The sequence below is a fragment of the Carcharhinus amblyrhynchos genome, chromosome 4 (genome assembly GCF_965287045.1).
Source record: "Carcharhinus amblyrhynchos chromosome 4, sCarAmb.v2.hapA, whole genome shotgun sequence".
NCBI lineage: Eukaryota > Metazoa > Chordata > Chondrichthyes > Carcharhiniformes > Carcharhinidae > Carcharhinus > Carcharhinus amblyrhynchos.
The window spans coordinates 30,430,598-30,451,351 of record NC_137327.1 but is presented as its reverse complement, the minus strand read 5'-3'; the positions used below and the strand labels follow the sequence as shown (position 1 = coordinate 30,451,351).

Genomic DNA, 20,754 nt, shown 5'->3' with positions numbered 1-20,754 from the left:
AACATTCTTTGATTAAATTCCTTGACTTATTTGAGGACGTTATAAATAAAGCTTGTTGTGGAACTCTCTACAATATATTTTATGAAGACATTCAAAAAGGCTTTGACAAAGGGATTCCAGGTAAACAATTTTCAATTAAGTAAAAACCATTGGTGACCCAGAGTAAAACAATAGACTGGTTAAGAAATTGGATAAATAATAAAAACAAATGGTACTCCTGAGATATGATGCATTCAAGTCCTGCAGGGACTGGTGTTTGGACCTCTGCTGCTCCGAAAATGCAGAACCAAGTGTAAGCTTCGCAGGTGGAGGGTAGCAAGGACAGAGGATGTTTCGAATAATCCACAGTGAGAATATTATCACACAACTGGATAGATCAATAAATGAAACTTAATGGCACGTAACGTCTGAGCTCCAGGGCATTGGAGCTCAGGGTACCCTAAGGGTACACTTGGCAACCACCCTTTGCTCCAGCTGTCACCACACACCCTCCCCTAGCCCCACCCCACCCCCTGGATTGCCCCAGGTAAGGATGGCACGGCAATGGCCTGGGAAGTTGAAACTTCCTTGCAATAGGAACCATCCAGAAGTATGATACTAATTGCAAACATCAGATGGCTCTGACTATCTTACAATAATAGTGACCCAGGAAAAGTTAGAAGGATTAAAATACTTCCTAATTGCTGGGCAACTGTAGTACTAACACCTCCTCTCCTCCAACTCCTTGAGTGTTCCCTTGACCCACCACAGATTCCACCGCTCCTGCCCCCCACCACACACAGACACACACTTCTCCAGCCCCCATAGGACCCCATCCAACTATCCTCATGATCGCTGATTGTCCTCCTTAATCCCACCCACCAACCACCTCTGTCCACCCAAATGCCCAACCAACTCACACCCCCCCCATACACCACTGACCACCTGATCCCTCATGACCACCCGATCCCCCCCCCTTCCCTTGGCCATGTTGGGGTGGGAGCAGAATTTGAAAAGCTGCAGCTTCCAGATTGTAGAGAACGTGAAGTCTGCTTACTGGGAACCCAGGATAAATGGCTCATTAAAACATGCCAAGAAGCATATCAATTATTAACAGGTCCAGTTAAGGTAAACCCAGAACGTTACTTCAAGGTACAAACAGTCGCACTAGAGGAAGGAAATTGAAATGAATGAATGGGAAATTTAAATCATCTTGGAACAAAAAAATTCATAATTCAAACAGTGTTGAAACATTTAGAATGATTTTCCATGTGATGTCTAAGAATCAAAGACATTAGGGGTATTCACAGTGCAGTTGGATAAGTTAAATAATAATACTCGAGGAACAAACACTGGTGTTCTGTCAACTCTTTGCCAATGCTTAAGCATTTCTTTTTTATCATGTGTCCTTCAGAGAATCCCTCAAGTTATTTTAGTGTATCTTTCTACTGTGGATATTTTTCTCAATGATCTTACTTCCACATTAGATCATTTAAAGTTTAAAGTTTATTCATTAGTCTCACAAGTAAGCTGACATTAACATTGCAATGAAGTTACTGTGAGAATCCTCTACTCGCCACACTCTGGCACCTGTTAAGCATGGTGGCACAGTGGTTAGCACTGCTGCCTCACAGCACCAGGAACCTGTGTTCAATTCCTGGCTAAGGTCACCATATGTGCAGAGACTTCACATTCTCCTTTTGCCTGCATGGGCTTTCTCCAGGTTCCTCCCACAGTCCGAAAGATGTGTTGGCTGGGTGCATTGGCCATGCTAAATTCTCCCTCAGTGTACCCGAACAGGCGCTGGAGTGTGGCAACTTGGGAATTTTCATTGCAGTGTTAATGAGACTAATAAATAAACTTTAGTTCAGGTACACAGAGGGACAACTTAGCATGGCCAATGCAACTAACTAGCATGTCATTCAGACAGTGGAAGGAAACCAGAGCATCCGGAGGAAAACCACACGCACATGGGGAGAATGTGCAGACTCTGCACAGACAGTGACCCAAGCTGGAAATCGAACCCGGATTCCGGGCATGGTGAGGCAGCAGTGCTAACCAGTGCACTACTTTGCCGCCACTTCTAATTGTGAAAAATACTGATCAACAATAACATTTGCATTGACTCAACAACATCAGCATTGTGCAATTTCTTCTACCTTTGAAGTATGCTTGTTTTTGGTTGGAGAGATCAAATGGGAGCTAAAACACACAAAATGAACATTAAAAATTTAAGTCGTCACAACATGTGAAAACAGGGAAATGTTTGGGTGAGGGGAGACCATTTAATCTAGCTTCCAGTACGATGATCATTTAACAACTGTTTTACGTTCCACTTTGGGGCTAAGCAGTACCCTGCACAGCTTCCCAATGCAGCCCTGTATGTAGTCTGAATAATCCACTGAATCCGGCATGCTGCTGATACAGCTGTTTCCATTTTTTCTATTATTCATTTAAATGAAATATGCCATCTGCTGCTAAAAGATGATGATGGGAGAAACTAAAAAAAAGGTGAAAAAAAAAAGCAAACATGTGAGTTGTCAGCATTCTGTCAGCTTCCAATGTGCAACAGAAAGATGCACTATTGACAAGATTGACTTTGTGTTGCGTTAGCAGAATCAGTGGAGAAACTTTGAACGTCTGTTGTAATGATGGTGCTAATTTGTGTGCATTGTAGATATAGGAGAGGATGTGGGAAGGCCTGCAGGAATCCAACAGCCTTCTTTACTGAGAGACCGACTCCCTGGATCAGCCACGAGAGATTGCCCTTACTGCGGGAAATCATTCCGAACATCCCATCATCTGAAGGTTCACCTGCGAATACATACAGGTGCGTGCACATTTTAGAAACTCTATATAGATAGCTACTAAATTATACTTATGATACCTGTTTCTTGTACTGACTTAAGTGGTGACGTTGATTTATACTGGCAGGGTCAATGTTTAAATCTAAGTTGAAGTTTATTTATTACTGTCACAAGTAGGCTTACATTAACACTGGAATGAAGTTTCTCCAAAAATCCCCTTGTCGCCTGTTCGGGTATACTGAGAGAGAATTTAGCATGGCTAATGTACCTAATCAGCACATATTTCAGACTTTGGGAGGAAACTGGAGCATCTGGAGGAAACTCACGTGGATACAGGAGAATGTGCAGACTACGCACAGGCAGTGATTCAAGCTGGGAATCAAACCCAGGTCCCTGGAGCTGTGAGGCAGCAATGCTAATCACTATGCCACCTTTGATCAGTGGCTAATATGTCTATCAAAATCTAACTGATAGATCGATATTGTTAACAACATATAATGAAAGAAGTGTCGTCAGTGAAAGATTAACATATTACACTTGTGAGGTAAGCTCACTGTTCCACGTGAGCTTTGTGCCAACATTAGGTTAGCCAATGTTAATGAGCAATATCCCAAAAGGTGACTATTAAGCTAGTGGTATTTAATCGTGCTGAGTTTTGGGGACTCAAATTCAACCACAATGATCTGTATACCATCAGAGATTAAGCTTCAGTACAACATATGACAAATGTAATTATTTTGTGTTTATATAGCCACTGATTAGGCAAACAGAATACTTGGTGATCAAGTAAAATCCAAACAAAACGTGTGAAGTATTCAGCAGATCTGGCAGCATTTGTGGTGAGAGAAAGTTTGATGATCTTTTATCTGAAATTGGTCATCAAAGTCGGCTATTGCACTTGTCGACAAAAACATCTTTCTACTTTCCCCATACAACTGCAAATTGTATCAGACTTAAATTTGATTTGAAAAGGAACAAGTAATCTAAAAAAATCTATCCACTTGCTATCGACTTCAATTCATGCTAAACTCCTGGGTCTGTTGTACGAGAGGAAACTGTCCACATAAGCTTGTCACACTGTAATTACATTTCCCTGCCAGCGATAGCACTGTACCAACATATTTTTGAAGCTCCCAGCTCCTCAACCTGTATTATGGAAACACTCCAATCTTTGCTTCTTGAATTGTCAGGTTTAGCCATAAATAGTGTCACATCAATGCATTATAGGAAATAGAGAGAATTTATGGGGGAGGGACTTTAATGGCTCACGCAAGCATGAGAAATGTGGCTTGCAATATGATTGACTTAGGTGGGAGCCAACATTGTGGTGTCCCGATGGCAGGTTAATATGCCGAATTGAAGTCAATGGCGTGTTGGTGACATTGTCACACTTCAGACCATCCTTTGGTAGGTTTTCATCTCTGGCAAATCCGCATGCCATGAATACTCATTGGCGCAAATCATATCCTACCTTCAAGATAAAGTCAGCAGTGCACCCAGTCATATTTGCTTAAAGATGGAATGCAGCAGTTGGCTTTGTGCAGTTACGTCTGATGTCAGTGGTTTTCCTTTTTGAACTGCAAGGCACAAGGGAGGGAGGCAGGGGGAAGGAGACTGGCGGATTACAGGGAGACTCCCGACTGGCAGTGATGAGTCAGTGGTGAGGGAGAGGCATGGAGTGGGCTCAGGTGCATGAAGGAGTGGAAGAGGGACCCAAGGAAGAACAGGGAGTGGGATCAGAAGCACGAGGGAAGACCCTGGCATTGTGGGGTTGGCAGAAACAGTCAGTCAAGGCAAGAAAATGAGGGGTCAAAAGGGCAGTGTGATTCCACCTTCGTGTGTGAGCAGGCAGAGTCCTTGCAGAGCTTTGAGTTTACCTAAACATTTCAATTCAATTGCTGGAAGTGATCCCAGGCAATATCCTTTTCAATGCAGAGAAGGAAAGATCAGCTGAGCCCACAAGTTCAGTTGTGTCAGTCATAATTGTGAGTACATCACTGGACCACAAACAGGAATATTTGATAAAGAGTGAACTAAAAAACACAATGTTGTTTCTTCCATAATAAAGAAATGTCCCTGATTTCCCTGTAAGCACCAATATGTGCCAACCCACCACAAACCGGGCATTTTAGTCCTCTGACTAAGCTTGTCCCAACAAATAATGATGATACGCGCATGATGAAAGTGAAACCAATGTGATGTGAAATATTTACATCTGAAATTTAAACTTGAAAAACACCTCTGCCTCCTTTATGTTCTCAATTAATCTTATGTTGGGTAGAAGAGTTGGTGTCATGATCGTGCACCTTCATATTTGTCCTAGAGGTTTTTTATCACCTGCTCGTACCTCCTGCAGTTTCAGCTATAGGAGGTTTCCCCACCAAAATACTTCTGCCCTCTGTGTGATGGCATGAGTCTCCCATGCATACTGATGGTAAATGAAATTTGAATTGTAATTGAGTAGCAACCAGCAAAATGCAAGAGAGCTGAAATGCCACCCCCACTAGTCATTTGGCTGTGGGGAATAGCTATCACAGATATAATTCCACCTTCTACCTTCAAATGAGTCCAGAATGAAGCCTACACACCCCATCGTGGCCGTTCCTCACTCTTTAACCCCCTTAGTAATCGCGTTTGGTAGCCTGTCTCCATGTACAACTCCAAGAAAGACTGAGTAATGAATGATTAAAAGTATTGTGCAATGTACATTGTTTACATTTTGATCGTATTTGCAGCTGCCACCTGTAGTCACAATTTTTGTACCTTTTTTATACCAGTTTTTATATTTTCATATGCCAGCATTTTATAATGAAAAATCGACTTGATAATATCCTTTGAGTGGAACGAAAGAAAGGACTTGCATTGATGTAGCATCTTTTACAATGTCCAGACACTCCAAAGTGCTTTACAATCTTCTTTGAAGTATCATTACTGGTCTGGTGTAGAACCTGCAGCAGCTAATTTGAGCACAATCTTATCTCAAGGAAGGAAGGAAGGAAGACTTATCCCGGTAGAATTCAGAAACAAAGGATTTGTGTGGCGGTGGTAACTTCCACAGGCAGTGGGAAAATGCAATCATTGGGTGGCAATGCACTCAGCAGAGGGTTTGGATCATTGTGTGACCCTGGACCAAAGGCGAGTGAAGGCAGAATAGGAGTCACGGTGGGGGTCGTAGGAAGAGGTGGGGCAGGAACTTTGGATCCAAGGGGAGGTGGGTGGCTTTCAGCAAATTCCCCTCTCCTCTTCCAGGTGAAGGGTCACTCAATCAGGCACAAAGTATCTGATATGAGGAACCCTCTTTTGGGGTCCACTGGCAAACCCAATAGGGTTTGCTGAATGGCTTTTGGAAGGCACGGAAAAGCTGTTTGACTCTCACTTAATGACTAAATTGTGATGGGCTCAATTGGCTTATTAATGAGTCTAATTTGACATCCCATTGAGGGCGGCCTCTCCCACTGTCCGACTTAATCCGAGAGGTATTGCCACTGCCAGGAGCTGACATGGAGCCCCTTCCCTGAGTAAGTGGGCTAGTCCACCATGTTTCCCACAATGATGCACTGCATTAATTCAGCCCTATGTTTTTCTTTAGGACAGGGTCAGCACTAATCACTGCCCATTGCGGATTTTTACTGGATGGGCCGTATCATTCAGAACAACTCAAAGATTGTCAGCCAACTTCATTTTTATTTATTTCTGCAAATCCTTTCTTGCAAATGGCTGGAGTCTTCTTCACGGAGCAGGATCCCAGCCGTGTCAAATAATGATAACTGAGCAGCTGATAACTGAGAGACTGATTTTTATTACAGGGCCAGATGTCCTTCTATTAGTGCTCTGCTGCTGCTGGTATTAATTTTTTCAGGCATTAAACACTTTAAATATTGCAGATGGCAAATTTAAATATTTAAAAAAACAGGCCTTAGTGCTCTAGTTGTAAAAATGCTGGGACACCCTAGAATACCTCAACAAGTGCTGAAGCTCTATATCCAGCCATGGGAATACAGGTCTTGACACCGTAAAATTAATTTTACCTCAGCATTTCCTGCCTCCTATCTCCATTGGCAGAGGAACCAGGGCTATGCGCTTCTTAACGTTTGCCAGCACTCCACTCAATGTTGGCACACTTGCTGCCAGATAACACAGCAAAATCAGCTTTTATGAGGTGTTTACGCTGGTGCGCAAGCCAAGAAACGTGACATTTGCCCAAAGGGAATAAGCTTAGTTCAAATGGCAGTGAAAGCTGGGATTTGAACCCTGTCTCTCTCTATCGGACCCCAATGCTTTGCTAATAAATCTCGGAGCTGCTGGCTTTTGAAACTCGACATTTTGCATATGACATGCAGAAGCAAACTGGAGTTTCAATTAAACTCTAGCCAGTCTGCAGAGGTGTTGTCCTTTTGTTGTACAATGTATACCCAGGAAGCATTTATCTTGCAATTTCCTTCAAACTTTGTGCCACAAACATTTTGGTTGTGCCAGGGTTGTGCCAGTAACAGTGTAACTAAATGAATAAAATTTTGTGTAATGTTTTAATGAATTATACCCAGAGGGTGGTGAGGGATTGGAATGCCCTGCCTGCTGCAGTTGTAAATGCGCCTAGTTTGGGGGCATTTAAGAGATCCGTGGATAGGTTTATGGATGGTAAGGCTTTGGTTTAGGTTAGAGGGTCATTGTTTTTTAACTGGTCGGCGCAACATTGTGGGCCGAAGGGCCTGTTCTGCGCTGTAATGTTCTATGTTATATGTATATTGTGTCCAAATAAAGGTGACAGGAACCTTAACAAAATTATATTTGAGGAACAATTATTGATGATAACTGCTGACATATACTTAAAGTGGGATAATCCCCCTTCACTGTTTTAAACCAGATTTTAACCCATCTTTAAAAAATGGTTAATGTTTCTGCTAAAATAATGGACAAAGGGATCTATTAATACCACCAAAGGCTAATCATAGGCTTATACAATTTTACAACAATGCTTACAAGTGAAAAAAAATAGAGACAATTAACAACTAAATTATTGAGCTGTCAGTGACGTGAATGAAAGTAAGAAACATAGAAAATAGAAGCTGGAATAGGCCATTCCGCTATTGGTGCCCACTCCGCCCGTTCAGTTTGATCATAGCTGATCATCGAAGTCAACATTCTGATCCGGCCTTTCCTCCCCAAATCCCTTGATCCCTTTAGCCCCAAGAGCTAAATTCCTCTAATTCCTCTTGAAATCACTCAAAGTTTTTGCTTCAACTTCTCTCTGTGATAGTGAATTCCTTACATTCACCACTGTCTGGGTAAAGAAATTTCTCCTCACCTCAGTCCTAAAATGTTTTGTCGGACCATCCTTTCTGAAACCAGCCTCTCTAATCCTGCTAGAATTTTATAAGTTTCTATGAGATCCCCTCACTCTTCTAAACCCCAAGGGATGTAACCCAAACCAACTGCGTCTCTGCTCATCTGACAAACCTGCCATCCCAGGAATCAGCTGATGAAGGGTTTGAAATTTCTCAGTCATCTTGAACTCAAAAACATTCACAATACTTTTACATGAGTTAGGGCTCTTGCATACCCTCTCTTTCATCTGTCCCTCCCTTTTTCATAAAATCTGAGAGAGAGAGAGATATATAAATTTAATTTCCTTGGTTTTCGGTCAGTAAAAGAAGGTGTTCAATAGAGTGGAGCAGTCATAGAGGTGGGGCAGCACAGTAGCACTGCTGCTTCACACTTCAAGAACCTGGGTTCAATTCCCAGCTTGGGTCACTGTATGTGTGGAGTTTGCACATTCTCCTTGTGTCTGTGTGGGTTTCCTCCAGGTGCACCGGTTTCCTCCCACAGTCCAAGGATGTGTGGGTTAGGTTGATTGGCCATGCTAAAATTGCTCCTTAGTGTTCTGAGATGTGTAGGCTAAAGAGATTAGCAGGTATAATATTTAGGGATATGGGGGTAGGGAAATGGTGGGATTATGGTTGATGCAGACTCTTTGGGCCAAATGGCTTCTTTCTGTACTGTAAGATTTCTATTCTGTGATATGTTTACAGCATGGAAATAGGCCCTTTGGCCCAACTTGTACATGCCCTTTTTTTAAACCCCTAAGCTAGTCCCAGTTGCCTGCACTTGGCCTATATTCCTCTATACCCATCCTACTCATTTAACTAAGTGCTTTTTAAAAGACAAAATTGTACCCACCTCCACTACTGCCTCTGGCAGCTTGTCCCAGACACTCACCATCCTCTCTGTGAAAAAACTGCCCCTCTGGATCCTTTTGTATCTCTCCCCTCTCACCTTAAACCTATGTCCTCCTTTGGGAAAAGATGTTGACCATCTAGCTGATCTATGCCCCTCATTATTTTATAGACCTCTATAATATCGCCCTAAGCTTCCTAGGCTCCAGGGGAAAAAGTCCCAGTCTATCCAGCCTCTCCTTATAACTCAAGTCCCGATAGCATCCTAATAAATCTTTTCTGCGCTCTTTCTAGTTTAATAATATCCTTTCTATAATAGGGTGACCGGTCCTGAGATCAATTTTGATTTGTCAAAAGCGAAAAAAAATGAAATGAGGAGATATGTTAATATTAATTTCAGGAAGGAAATAGTTTGACTGATGCTGATCTGCTGCTGGATGTGGCTTGGGGCTTTTGAAAAGCAGAATTTTGGTACATCTAAAACACAGGTCAGCAAGGTAGTTAGTGGTAGCAGAGGGTTAAAGATTTCATGTGCAATCATTAAGCAACCGCAAGGAGAGAACAGAAGATGTAATTAGTATTATGCATAACCAGTTTTATGTGGTGGGCTGTTAAATTTTTTAAAATGTAGTTTTATCAAACTTGATCTTAAGTGGGCTCTCATACGCTAGCTCTATTAGCAGAATAATTAACATATTAATTTGATAGCCTCCCTGATTCGATACGGTGGCATGCTTTGTATTTCATTAACAATTTATTTTCATTCTGTTTTATCCTTCACCAAACCATCCTGACTGAGTTTGGACATTTGCTGGATGTGGAATCTTATTGTGCGCACGTTGGCAGTCACATTATTTATAAAACAACACTGACTATACTTACAACCTGCAAAGCATTTGGGATGTAAAAGACTGCTCCATGTAATTCACTCAATGTTTTAATTTCCCGAGCATTCCCGACCACATCCTCCTTTCCTCACCCCCCCAAGCCTCCTGCCTCCATCGTTCCCTACCTCATACCCTCTCACTATCGTACAGAATCCTCTTCCCAATATTCAATCTAGCATTTGCCACTGCCTCCACACAGCACCAGGGACCTGGGTTCGAATCCCAGCTTAGGCCACTGTCGGTGTAGAGTTTGTATGTTCTCCCTGTGTCTGCATCAGCCTTCTCTGGGTGCTCTGCTTTCTTCCCACAGTCCAAAGATGTGTCGGTTAGGTGGAATTGGCCGTGCTAAATTGCCCCTTAGTGTAAGGGGGACTTGCTAGGGTAAATGCATGGGGTTATGGTGATAGTGCCTGGATGGGATTGTGGTTGGTGCAGTCTCGATGTGTCGAATGGCCTCCTTCTGCACTGCAGGGATTTCTATAATCCCTGAACCAACAAACTGGAAATACCAAAAAATGTATCCAGAAAAATTCCCAAAATGAAACACAACCAACATGGTTAATGAAAATAATGGTGGTGTAGACTCCAGTTGGAGGTAAGACCTATCATTGAATCTTTAGTGTTGTCATGCTCCAGGGTACCACAGTGTTATATTTAGTGAGGTTCTTGACTGCATTCCAACCTTCAGTATTTCATTTTAAACCTTTTTAAAGTCTAGCATTCGAGTGCTTATTGTGATTTGATTTGGTTTATTGTCACATGTATTAGTATACAGTGAAAAGTATTGTTTCCTACATGCTATACAGACAAAGCATACCATTCATAGAGAAGGAAAGAAGGGAGTGCAGGCTTTTTTACTCTTTTATTTCTATTGGATTATTTTTGAGGTGATTTTCTTTCATGTATTCAATATTTTTGCTGGCTGTTCTCTCACTTTCATCTCTTTATTTGTGCTCACTTCATTTCAAGCTCCACCCACTTCTCTCTCTCCTGTTCTTTTCCATGAAGTGACTAGCTCATTATTTGGGTGAGATTCCGTGGATGTGGATCACTTTCTGAATCTTGGCCTCTTGGCTATTTTGTCAGCTGGGCCCAACAAGTAGCAACGCTGCCTCTGGGTCAGAAGTTGGTTGGTTCAAGTCCCACAGCTGAATCAGAACATCTAAGCTAAACATTCCAGTCAAGTGCTGAGGGAATGCAACAGTACAGGGAGGCAGCTCCTGAAGTAAGTTGTCGAGATGAGGTGCCATCTGGTTCTTTAGTTGGACACTAATGATCATATGGCATAATTTGAACAAGTTAAGGGAATTCCAGGATCAACACTCAGCGTGGTGGCATGGGGCGGCACCGTGGCACAATGGTTAGCACTGCTGCCTCACAGCTCCAGGGACCTGGGTTTGCTTCTTGGCTTGAGTTACTGTCTGTGCAGAGTCTGCATGTTCTCCCTGGGTCTGCATAGGTTTCCTCTGGGTGCTCCAGTTTCGTCCCACAGTCCAAAGATGTGGGGGTTAGCATTGGCCATACTAAATTGCCCCTTAGTGTCCTGGGATGCATAGCTTAGAGGAATTAGTGGGATAAATATGTGGGGTTATGGAGATAAGGCCTAGGTGGGATTGTTGCTGGTACAGATTCAATGGGCCAAATGGCCTCCTCCTGCGCTGTAGAGATTCTATGTTTCTATGAACACTTCATCAGCCAAAACCACCAGAATAAGTCGAACTGTTCCTTCATGTCTTGCCATTTGTGATATGGTGCTGGCATGGAATATTTTGCCTACAAAACAGCAGCCACTGTACTCGGAAAAATGACTTATTATGTGAAACATCTTCAGTTGTTTTGATATAATAAAGCACCTCTGCATATCAGTAGACATGTTATTATTAATGCATGAGCCTTGACAGGTGTTGTCAGCACGCTATTTGCCCATGGAGCGTGAGAGCTAATCCTGATACTAACTTCGTCTAATCTACACATCTCCCATCAGGGCTCACTGAACAACAGTCAGACACAGGAATCCTGATCAAAGTTACCCTCCCTTACATTGGGTGCTGAAGCTACAACCTGGCTGAGATCACGTAATTCAGCACAGACCATGGATCCCACCTGGGCTTTTTTGAACCATGATTCTCTAGGGTGAATTTGTCCAACTATTTGGAGCGTTTCACATTTAAATCTCAAATCTGTCCTTGATATCTCTCCAACTTTTTTAAACTTTCACAAAATCGGCATTTCAGCTTTCCCCATCTTACTTTTTCTAGGCTTTTTGGTATCTGGTCAATTTTTATTATTCTGCTGCTTTGCCCGCTCACAAGCAGATACCAGACTCAGTCCGACCCCGTCTGCTGGCTGAAGGGCAGAGAATATTATTGTGGAGTTCACCAAGGGTGGATTACAGAAATCACAACTCCACAATAATAATGGATGTAATCTTGGCCTGGATAAAAAGCATATCACTCTGCTACGTAGATAGATCTTCTTTATTAACCCATTGAAAGAAGAGATTCTGTACAAATCATAGAAACAGAGGTATCATAGAAATCATACAGTGCAGAAGGAAGGCATTCGGCCCATTGAGCCTGCACTGACAACAATCCCACCTAGGCCTCAGTACATATTTACTTCACTAATCCCTCTAACCTACGCATTCCGAGACAGTAAGGGGAAATTTAGCAAGGCCAATGCACCTAACCCACACATCTTTGTATGTGGGAGGAAACTGGAGCACCCAGAGGAAACGCACACAGACAGGGCGAGAACATGCAAACTCCACACAGATAGTGACCCAAACCAGGAATCGAGCCCAGGTCCCTGGAGCTGATTTTATTTATTATTGTCACATGTATTACATTCAGTGAAAAGTATTGTTTCTTGTGCGCTACACAGACAAAACACACCGTTCATAGAGAAGGAAACGAGAGAGTGCAGAATATAGTTTCACAGTCATAGTTAGGGTGTAGAGAAAGATCAATTTAATGCAAGGTAAATCTATTCAAAAGTCTGACAGCAGCAGGGAAGAAGCTGTTCTTGATTCAGTTGGTACGTGATCTCAAACTTTTGTATCTTTTTCCCGATGGAAGAGAGAATGTCCAGGGTGTGTGGAGTCCTTGATTATGCTGTCTGCTTTTCCAGCATAATTTCTGGACAGCAGGAAGTGTACTCAGAGTCAATGGATGTGAGGTAGCAATGCTAACCACTGTGCCACCGTGCCGCCCCTGTGCCAGTGTGCGGCACCATGGAAGCACTCGAGAGGCCTGTGAGTGTCGGTCTTCCCAAGACCAGCGGTAATACAATTCTATGATAAGCTAATGAGTTTGGTTTATGTGAGCGGTTGAAACTCATTCTCAGCAGCGACAAGCGAGAGGGAGGGACAGGCACCGAGGCTGGAATTCTCCGACCTCACCCATGGCTGCGATTACCTAGTCCTGCTGCTGTGAATGGAGGTATAGCTGAGTGCCAAATTTTCCATTCCCGCTGGCAGTGGCAGCGGGGCATAGGAAACCGGAGAATTCTGGCCACTGTGCAACTGAAACTTATAATAATCTGCCTTAGCAAAGGATGTGCCTCCCCCATTTGTTGGTGAGCTGTGTCCGCACACATTGACCCAGGTACCAACTATTAAAATAAAACTACAGTCTGGTTAAAACTACAGTCAGGTACTAACTTTTAAAATGAAACTACAGACTGACATTCATCTAACAGTGATTAGGTTCACCTGCAATTGAATAAAATTAATCTGCTATCAATTTGCAATAATTTTCATTCTGTTGATTTAATAGCAGAATAAACTGAGATGCAGCTTATCTTAAGTTTCAAATTAGTGCCAACTGAGATGTGTGCAATCACTTGTTAGTACAAACTTATATCCAGAAACAAATCTCCCCATACCAGCTAACATATTCTGTCCTACTACTGGTAACTGGCTCCCTGCACTGCACCATCTGGTATACCCTGCTTCTAGTGATCTCCACCACTTTTTACTGCCTTTTTATAAAAACAACCCTCACCAGAGACAGAACAATATTAAATTAAAAACCTGGATATGATGAAAGTATTTTGCACAGGACCAAGCACATTTAAATATGTCTTTATAAATATAATTGTGTAACAGCCTGGAATTATAAACAGGACCGTTCCGCTCAATCTACCCAGTGGATTTGGATACTGAGTCTGGATTATGGTACTGCAGCGTAAACAAAGCGAATGATAAAATGTAAAATTTAAAGTAAAAAGCAGAACATGTTCAAATGGCCCACCCGCCCCACGGGTCACAAGAAAGACTTGAAAATGAAAGATTTGCGGAGATCTGTCGCAAAATCATTTTTGAAGCGTATTGTCTTGATAATGTATCTCTATCATCTTCCTTTTGATTCTAGCCAGGCTGTGTTTACCAGTCTCTGATGATAACTGAGTCATCCTCTCTGATTCTACTGGGGTAAATTAATGCAGGGCTTGTGGGGGGGGTGCGGGGGAGGGGAGTTGGCATTGGTGGGGGTGGGGGGCAGTGGTGAGTGCTCGCCACTTTCTGATGCTCTCTCCCCTTGCTTCAGCTGAGTCTTAGCCAAACCAGAGCATTTGTTTTCAGGAGGACATAAATACCAGCTGAGGTTAAAGTACAAACATGGTTCTATTGGTCAGAGGTGTAGGAGGCAAGCACTAATCCGCCAGTGAAGTCTAACTGCTGATAGTGTTGGAATCATTTTCACAACAGTTTTACTAGTTAGCTCCCCCATTGCTCCTCATATGCTTCCTCGCTAATCCTGGCTCCCAAAAATGTAATTAGTTGGCATTTCTAGGCAAGAAGCAAAGGCAGTTTTTCTTCCTTGGGATTGAATGCTTTATTCTTCTGCAGTGCGGCTTCTGACAGTAAAGGTAAGTTTGAATAAGTATAGCCCTGGTACAATTACCCTCAACACCTTTGGGTGAGGAAGGTTGGATATTAACAGATTTTCTCCATGTGACCACTTTCTGGTGATTGCTTTCAGGAAAGTGTGAATATGTGGAGATTAAACCACTGTGCACGGGACCCGGGTTCAATTCCGGCCTCAGGTGACTGTGTGGAGTTTGCACATTCTCCCTGTGTCTGCATGGATTTCCACTGGGTACTCTGGTTTCCTCCCGCAGTCCAAAGATGTGCAGGTTAGGTTGATTGGCCAGGGTAAATTGTCCCTTAGTGTCAGGGGGATTCAGACTGTAAATATGTGGGGTTACTTGGATAGGACTTGGCTGGGATTGTCATGCAGGCTTGATAGGCCAGGTAGCCTCCTTCTGTTGAGAAGGAGATCTGTAGATTCTGTGATTCTAAAGTGAAGGCAGGATTGGTACAAAAGCGAAGTATAGCAGATGCTGGTAATCTGGAATGAAAACAGAAAATGGTGGAAATGTTCAGCGGGTCTGGCCACGTATGTGGAGACAGAAATAGAGTTACCATCTGAGGTCAAAGACCTTTCACCAGAACTGTCCCAGCTTTATACACAGATCCTGACCTGCTAAGCATACCTAGCTAAGTTGCTTGTGAGTTACTGAGATCTGTTAAGAGTATTTAGCTGCTGGAATTGGGAGAGAAAGCAAGTCCAGGGCATTTATCTGAATTTCCAGAATTATGCTATTAGTTGTATCAAATTTGCTTGCACACACTGTACTGATCTGTCTGAAGAATTGTGACAAAGCAAGTTTTTCCCCTTTATTCTGCTTCTTCATCTTTGAAATAGAAGGTTTTGGGTTCAAGTTACATTCAAAAGCCACGACCACAAGAATCAAGACTTGGGCTCTTTAGGTACAGTGTTAAGGGAGGATGCATTGCCTGAGGTGCTGTGTTTCAGCAGAGACATTAAAGCAAGGCCTTGTCCACTCTCTCAGGTGGATATAAATTAGGGGGAGGTAATGGCTTAGTGGTATTATCACTCCACTATTGATCCAGAAACTCAGGTAATGTTCTGGGGATCTGTGTTTGAATCCCGCCACAGCAGATGGTGGAATTTGATTTCAATTAAAAAAAACTGGAGTTAAGAATCTACTCATGACCATGAATCCATTACTGATTATCAGAAAAAAAAGGAAATTTGCCGTCCTTACCTGGTCTGGCCTACATGTGACTCTAGAGCCACAGCAATGTGGTTGACTCTCATTTGTCCTCCAAGGGCAATTAAGGATGGGCAATAAATGCTGGCCACCAGCAATGCCCATGTTCCGCGAATGAATAAAGAAAGTCTCAGGGCACTATTACAGGTACAGCAGGGAAGTTGTTCCTAAGATTCTACCCGATATTTATTCCAAAACCAACATCAGTAAAACAGATGATCACATTGGTGTGTGTGGGAGCTTTATGTGCACAAATTGACTGTTCTATTTCCTATATTACAGCCACAACTCCACTTCAAAAACTACTTCATTAGCTGTAAACCACTTTGTGATATCCAGCAGTCTTGAAATGTACTATATTACTGCACATCTTTGGTGTAAATGGTTAATATTTCCAATGAAATTGCCCATTTTGATTCTAATATGAACAGGGTATGATAATGTCACGCATTGTACTTTAGAAACATGCACCCTAATCTAATCACCTTATTATTGATTTATTGAATTTGTTTTAATGGCTGTAATTCTTGGAGAGAGAGGAAGTGAATTTTCCACTTTTCTGTTCCTGTGAATCCCATAGATTAAATCAATTGTACACATGAATAAATAATTAACATTTCAGGTTGTTTAAGCACTGCTTAATGTCGATGTATGAAAAGCTTTCCCTTTGAATGAATATGGCCTTTCTGTTTTCCCAATACTAGCCATCACTGTGGTGTGTCATTGTCCATCTAAAGGAAACATGTTGGACCCATTTCCTATTGTGGATTCACCCTCACAATAAATGGGATTCAGATTGCATAAATTGATGTCAAATGAGATTCACAACGAGTAAAAAAACATTTTATTCTATTAGTCTGGCCTCAATTAAAACACAAATTCAGGAAATGGTCCTTTCTTTAATTCATTTTTATGGGATGTGAGCATCGCTGCCTAGGCGAACACTTATTGCCGATCCGTAGTTGCTCTTCAGAAGATGGTGGTGAGCTCCAGTGCCTGAGGTATAGGTACACCCACAATGCTGCTAGGGAAGGAATTCCAGTATTTTGACCCAGCGACTACTTCCAGATCAGGATGGTGAATGACTTGGAGGGGAATCTCCAAATAATGTTGTTTCCAGATACGTGCTGCGCTTGTCCTTGTAGATGCTGGTGGTCATTGGTTTGGAAGGTGCTGTTTAAGGAACCTTGGTGAATAGGAATCTTGTAGATGATACTATGAGCTACATAGTAACACTGTTCATTGGTGGTAGAGGGATTGAATATTTGTGGAAGGGTTAGCAATCAAGCGGGCTACTTTGTCCTAGATAGTATCAAACTTCTTGAATGTTGTTGGAGCTGCACTCATCCGGGCCAGTGCAGAGTATTCTGTTAATAACACAGAATTATTATTAATAATTCTGACTTGTACCCTGTAGATGGCGGACAAGTTTTGGGGGGTAAGGAGGTTAATTATTCATTGCAGAGCTTTCAGCCTCTGACCTGCCCTGGTAGCCACAGTATTAATATGGCTAGTCCAGTTCACTTTCTGGTCAATGGTAACTCTCAGGATTTTAATGGGGGGAGTCAGGTTCAGTGATGGTAGTGCCATTGCATATCAAGGGCAATGGTTAGATCCTCTCTTGTTGGAGATCATGATTGCTGGAAACTTGTGTGGCACGAACATTACTTGCCACTTGATAGCCCAACCTGGATATTGTCTAGGTCTTGCAATATTTGGATAAGAACTGCTTCAGTATCTGAGGAATTGCAAATGGAAATGAACATTTTGCAGCCATCTGCGAACATCCCCACTTCTGACCTTATGATGGAAGGGAGGCCACTGATGAAGCAGCTGAAGATAGTTGGGCCTAGGACACTACCCTGAGGAACTCCTGCAGAGATGTCCTTGTGCTGAAATGATTGATCTCCAATCATCATAACTATTTTTCTTTGTGCTAGGTATGACTCCAAGTCGTGGAGAACTTTGCCCCTGATTTCCATTGACTCCATTTTTGCTAGGGCTTCTTGATGCCACTCTCAGTCAACTGTCAAGGGCAGTCACTCTGAACTCTGGAAATCAGCTCTTTTGTCCATGTTTGAACCAAGGCTGTATTGAGGTCAGGAACTGAGTGACCTTGGCATAACCCAAACTAAGCATCCAGAAGCAGGTTACTGCTGAGTAAGAGCTGCTTGACAGTACTATTGATCATGTCTTCCATCACTTTGCTGATGATTGAGAGTAGACTATTGGGGCGGTAATTGGCTGGGTTGGATTTGTCCTCTTTCTTGTGTATGGATCATTGCTGAGTAATTTCCCATCGCTGGGTAGATGCCAATGTTGTGGCTGCACTAGGGGCACAGTGGCAGCACGGTGGCACAGTGGTTAACACTGCTACCTCACTGTGCCAGGGACCCGGGTTCGATTCCGGTTTTGGGTGACTGTGGAGTTTGCACATTCTCCCTGTTTCTCCATGGGCTTCCTCCAGTTGCCTCATTTTCCTTCCACAGTCCAAAGATGTGTAGGTTCGGTGGATTAGGTGGGGTACAGGAATAAGGTGGGGCAGAGGTTCGGCCTGGGTAAGATGCTCTTTCAGAGAATAGGTGCAGACTCGATCGGCTGATTAGCCTCCTTCTGTACTGTAGAGATTTTATGGAGTTCTGTGTACTGAAACAGCTTTGCTGTGGACACGGCAAGTCCGAGAGCACAAGCAGTATCCAGTGCCTTCAGCCTTTTCTTGATAGCAAGTGGGGTGAATTGAATTGGCTAAAGAGTGCCATCTGTGATGCTGAGGACCACAGGAAGAAGTCTCACAACTCCAGGTTAAAGTCCAACAGGTTTATTTGGTAGCAAACACCACTAGCTTTTGGGGCTTTGCCCCTTCATCAGATGAATGGGCAAAGCCTTGAAAGCTAGTGGCATTTGCTACCAAATAAACCTGTTGGACTTTAATCTGGTGTTGTGAGACTTCTTACTGTGTTTACCCCAGTCCAATGCCGGCATCTCCACATCATGCGGAGGACCTCCAGAGGAGGTCCATATTGATGAGCCACTCAACATTTTTGGCTGAAGATTTTTGTGAATGCTTCAGCTTTTTTAGCTTTAATCTCTTGCGCAGATGTTCTGGGTTCCACCATAATCGAGGGTGGGAATATATGTGGAGCCTGCTCCACCAGTGAGTTCATCATTCACCATCATTCACAGCTGGATTGGCAGGACTGCAGAGCTTTGATCTGCTCCATTTGTTGTGAAATTTATTAGCTTCTTAACTCTGTCTACGACTTGCTGCTTATGTTGTTTGTCATACAAGCAGTTCTGTGTAGTAGCTTCACCAGGTTGACACCTCACTTTTAGTATGACTGATGTTGTTCCTGGCATGTACTCCAGAACTCTTCATTGAACCAGGGTTGATCCCCTGGCTTGGTGGTAATGGTAGAGTGGGGGATATGTCAGCCGATGAGATTACAGATTGGGATTGAGTACAATTCTGCTGCTGCTGATGGCCCACATTGTCCCATGGATGCCCAGTCTTGAGGCACATAGTTTATGGAAGTTTATCCCATTTAGTGCCACACAACATAATGAAAGATACCCTCAATGTGAAGACAGATTTCATCCCCACAAGGACTGTGTGGTGGTCACTCCTACCGATACTGTCATGGACAGATGCATCTATGGCAGACAGGTTGGTGGGGATGAGTTGAAGTATGTTTTCCCCTCTTGTTGGTTCCCTCACCACCAGCTGTAGCCCCAGTTGAGCAGCTTTGTCCCTTCAGACCTGGCCAGCTCAGTCTGTGGTGGTACTACCGAGCCACTCTTAGCGATGGAATTTGAATTCTCCCACCCAGAGTTCACTCAGCACTCCTGCCCCTCAGTGCTTCCTCCAAGTGGTGTTCAACATGGAGGAATATTGATTCATCAGCTGGATCATCAGGGGGGCAGTGATGATGACCAATAGAAGGTTTCCTTGCCCATGTTTGATCTGGTGCCATGAGACTTCGTGGAATCCAGAGTCAATGTTCAAGACTCCCGGGACAACTCCCTCCCAACTATATACCACAGTGCCACCACTTCTGCTGCTTCTGTCTTACTGGTAAGACAAGACATATCCATGAACTACATTTGGGTGTCTTGCATTTGAATCCTTCTATTAAAAGGATACAGATTTCAATTTCAGCATGAACATAAGCTGTATTGGAATGAAATCCTCGCAGGAGGGTCCTGAAGATCTTTGAATTAAATTAGTCTATCAATTTCTGATTACTGCCAATCATGAATGTCAGTTTCTCACAAACGCCTGCCAAGTGTCACACTTGCCTCCTAGACTAGTATTTCGTTATGATTTTTATAATGACATTATCTATAAGGTACGATTCTGTGATATGATTACATCAGGCTGTTGCTTGATGAATCTGTGAGACAGCTCTCCCAATTTTGGCACAAGCCCTGAGATGTTAGTAAAGAGAACTTTGCAGCATCGACAGGGCTGGGTTTGCCATTGTCATTTCTGGTCACTAGGTGGATGCTAGATGCTCCAGCGTTTCTTTGTAGGCATTGAATGCAACTGAGTGGTTGCTCAGTCAATTTAAAGGATATTTAAGTCAACCACTTTGCTGTGGGTCAGGAATCACATGTAGGCCAGATCAGGTAAGGGCAGCAGATTTCCCTCCCTGAAGGATGTTCATAAATTCATAAGTTCATAAGGTACAGGAGTAGAATTAGGCCATTCGGCCTATCGAGTCTGCTCCGCCATTTGATCATGGATGATATGCTGCTCATCCCCATTTTCCTGTCTTCTCCCCATTACCAATTTAAAATCTGTCAAACTCCTCCTTAAATTTACTCACTGTT

The 20,754-nt window shown here is 42.9% G+C and overlaps 1 protein-coding gene across 4 annotated transcripts in view; it reads left to right on the top strand.

Moving 5' to 3' along the window:
- The window catches only part of znf536 (zinc finger protein 536), a 495,485-nt gene that overhangs the window by 330,194 nt on the left and 144,537 nt on the right, over positions 1-20,754 (top strand). For all 4 annotated transcript variants that reach the window (XM_080186926.1, XM_080186925.1, XM_080186928.1 and 1 more), the window contains exon 5: positions 2,657-2,809. In XM_080186926.1, coding sequence (XP_080043052.1) covers positions 2,657-2,809 — 153 coding nt within the window. The remainder of the gene's footprint in view (positions 1-2,656; positions 2,810-20,754) is intronic.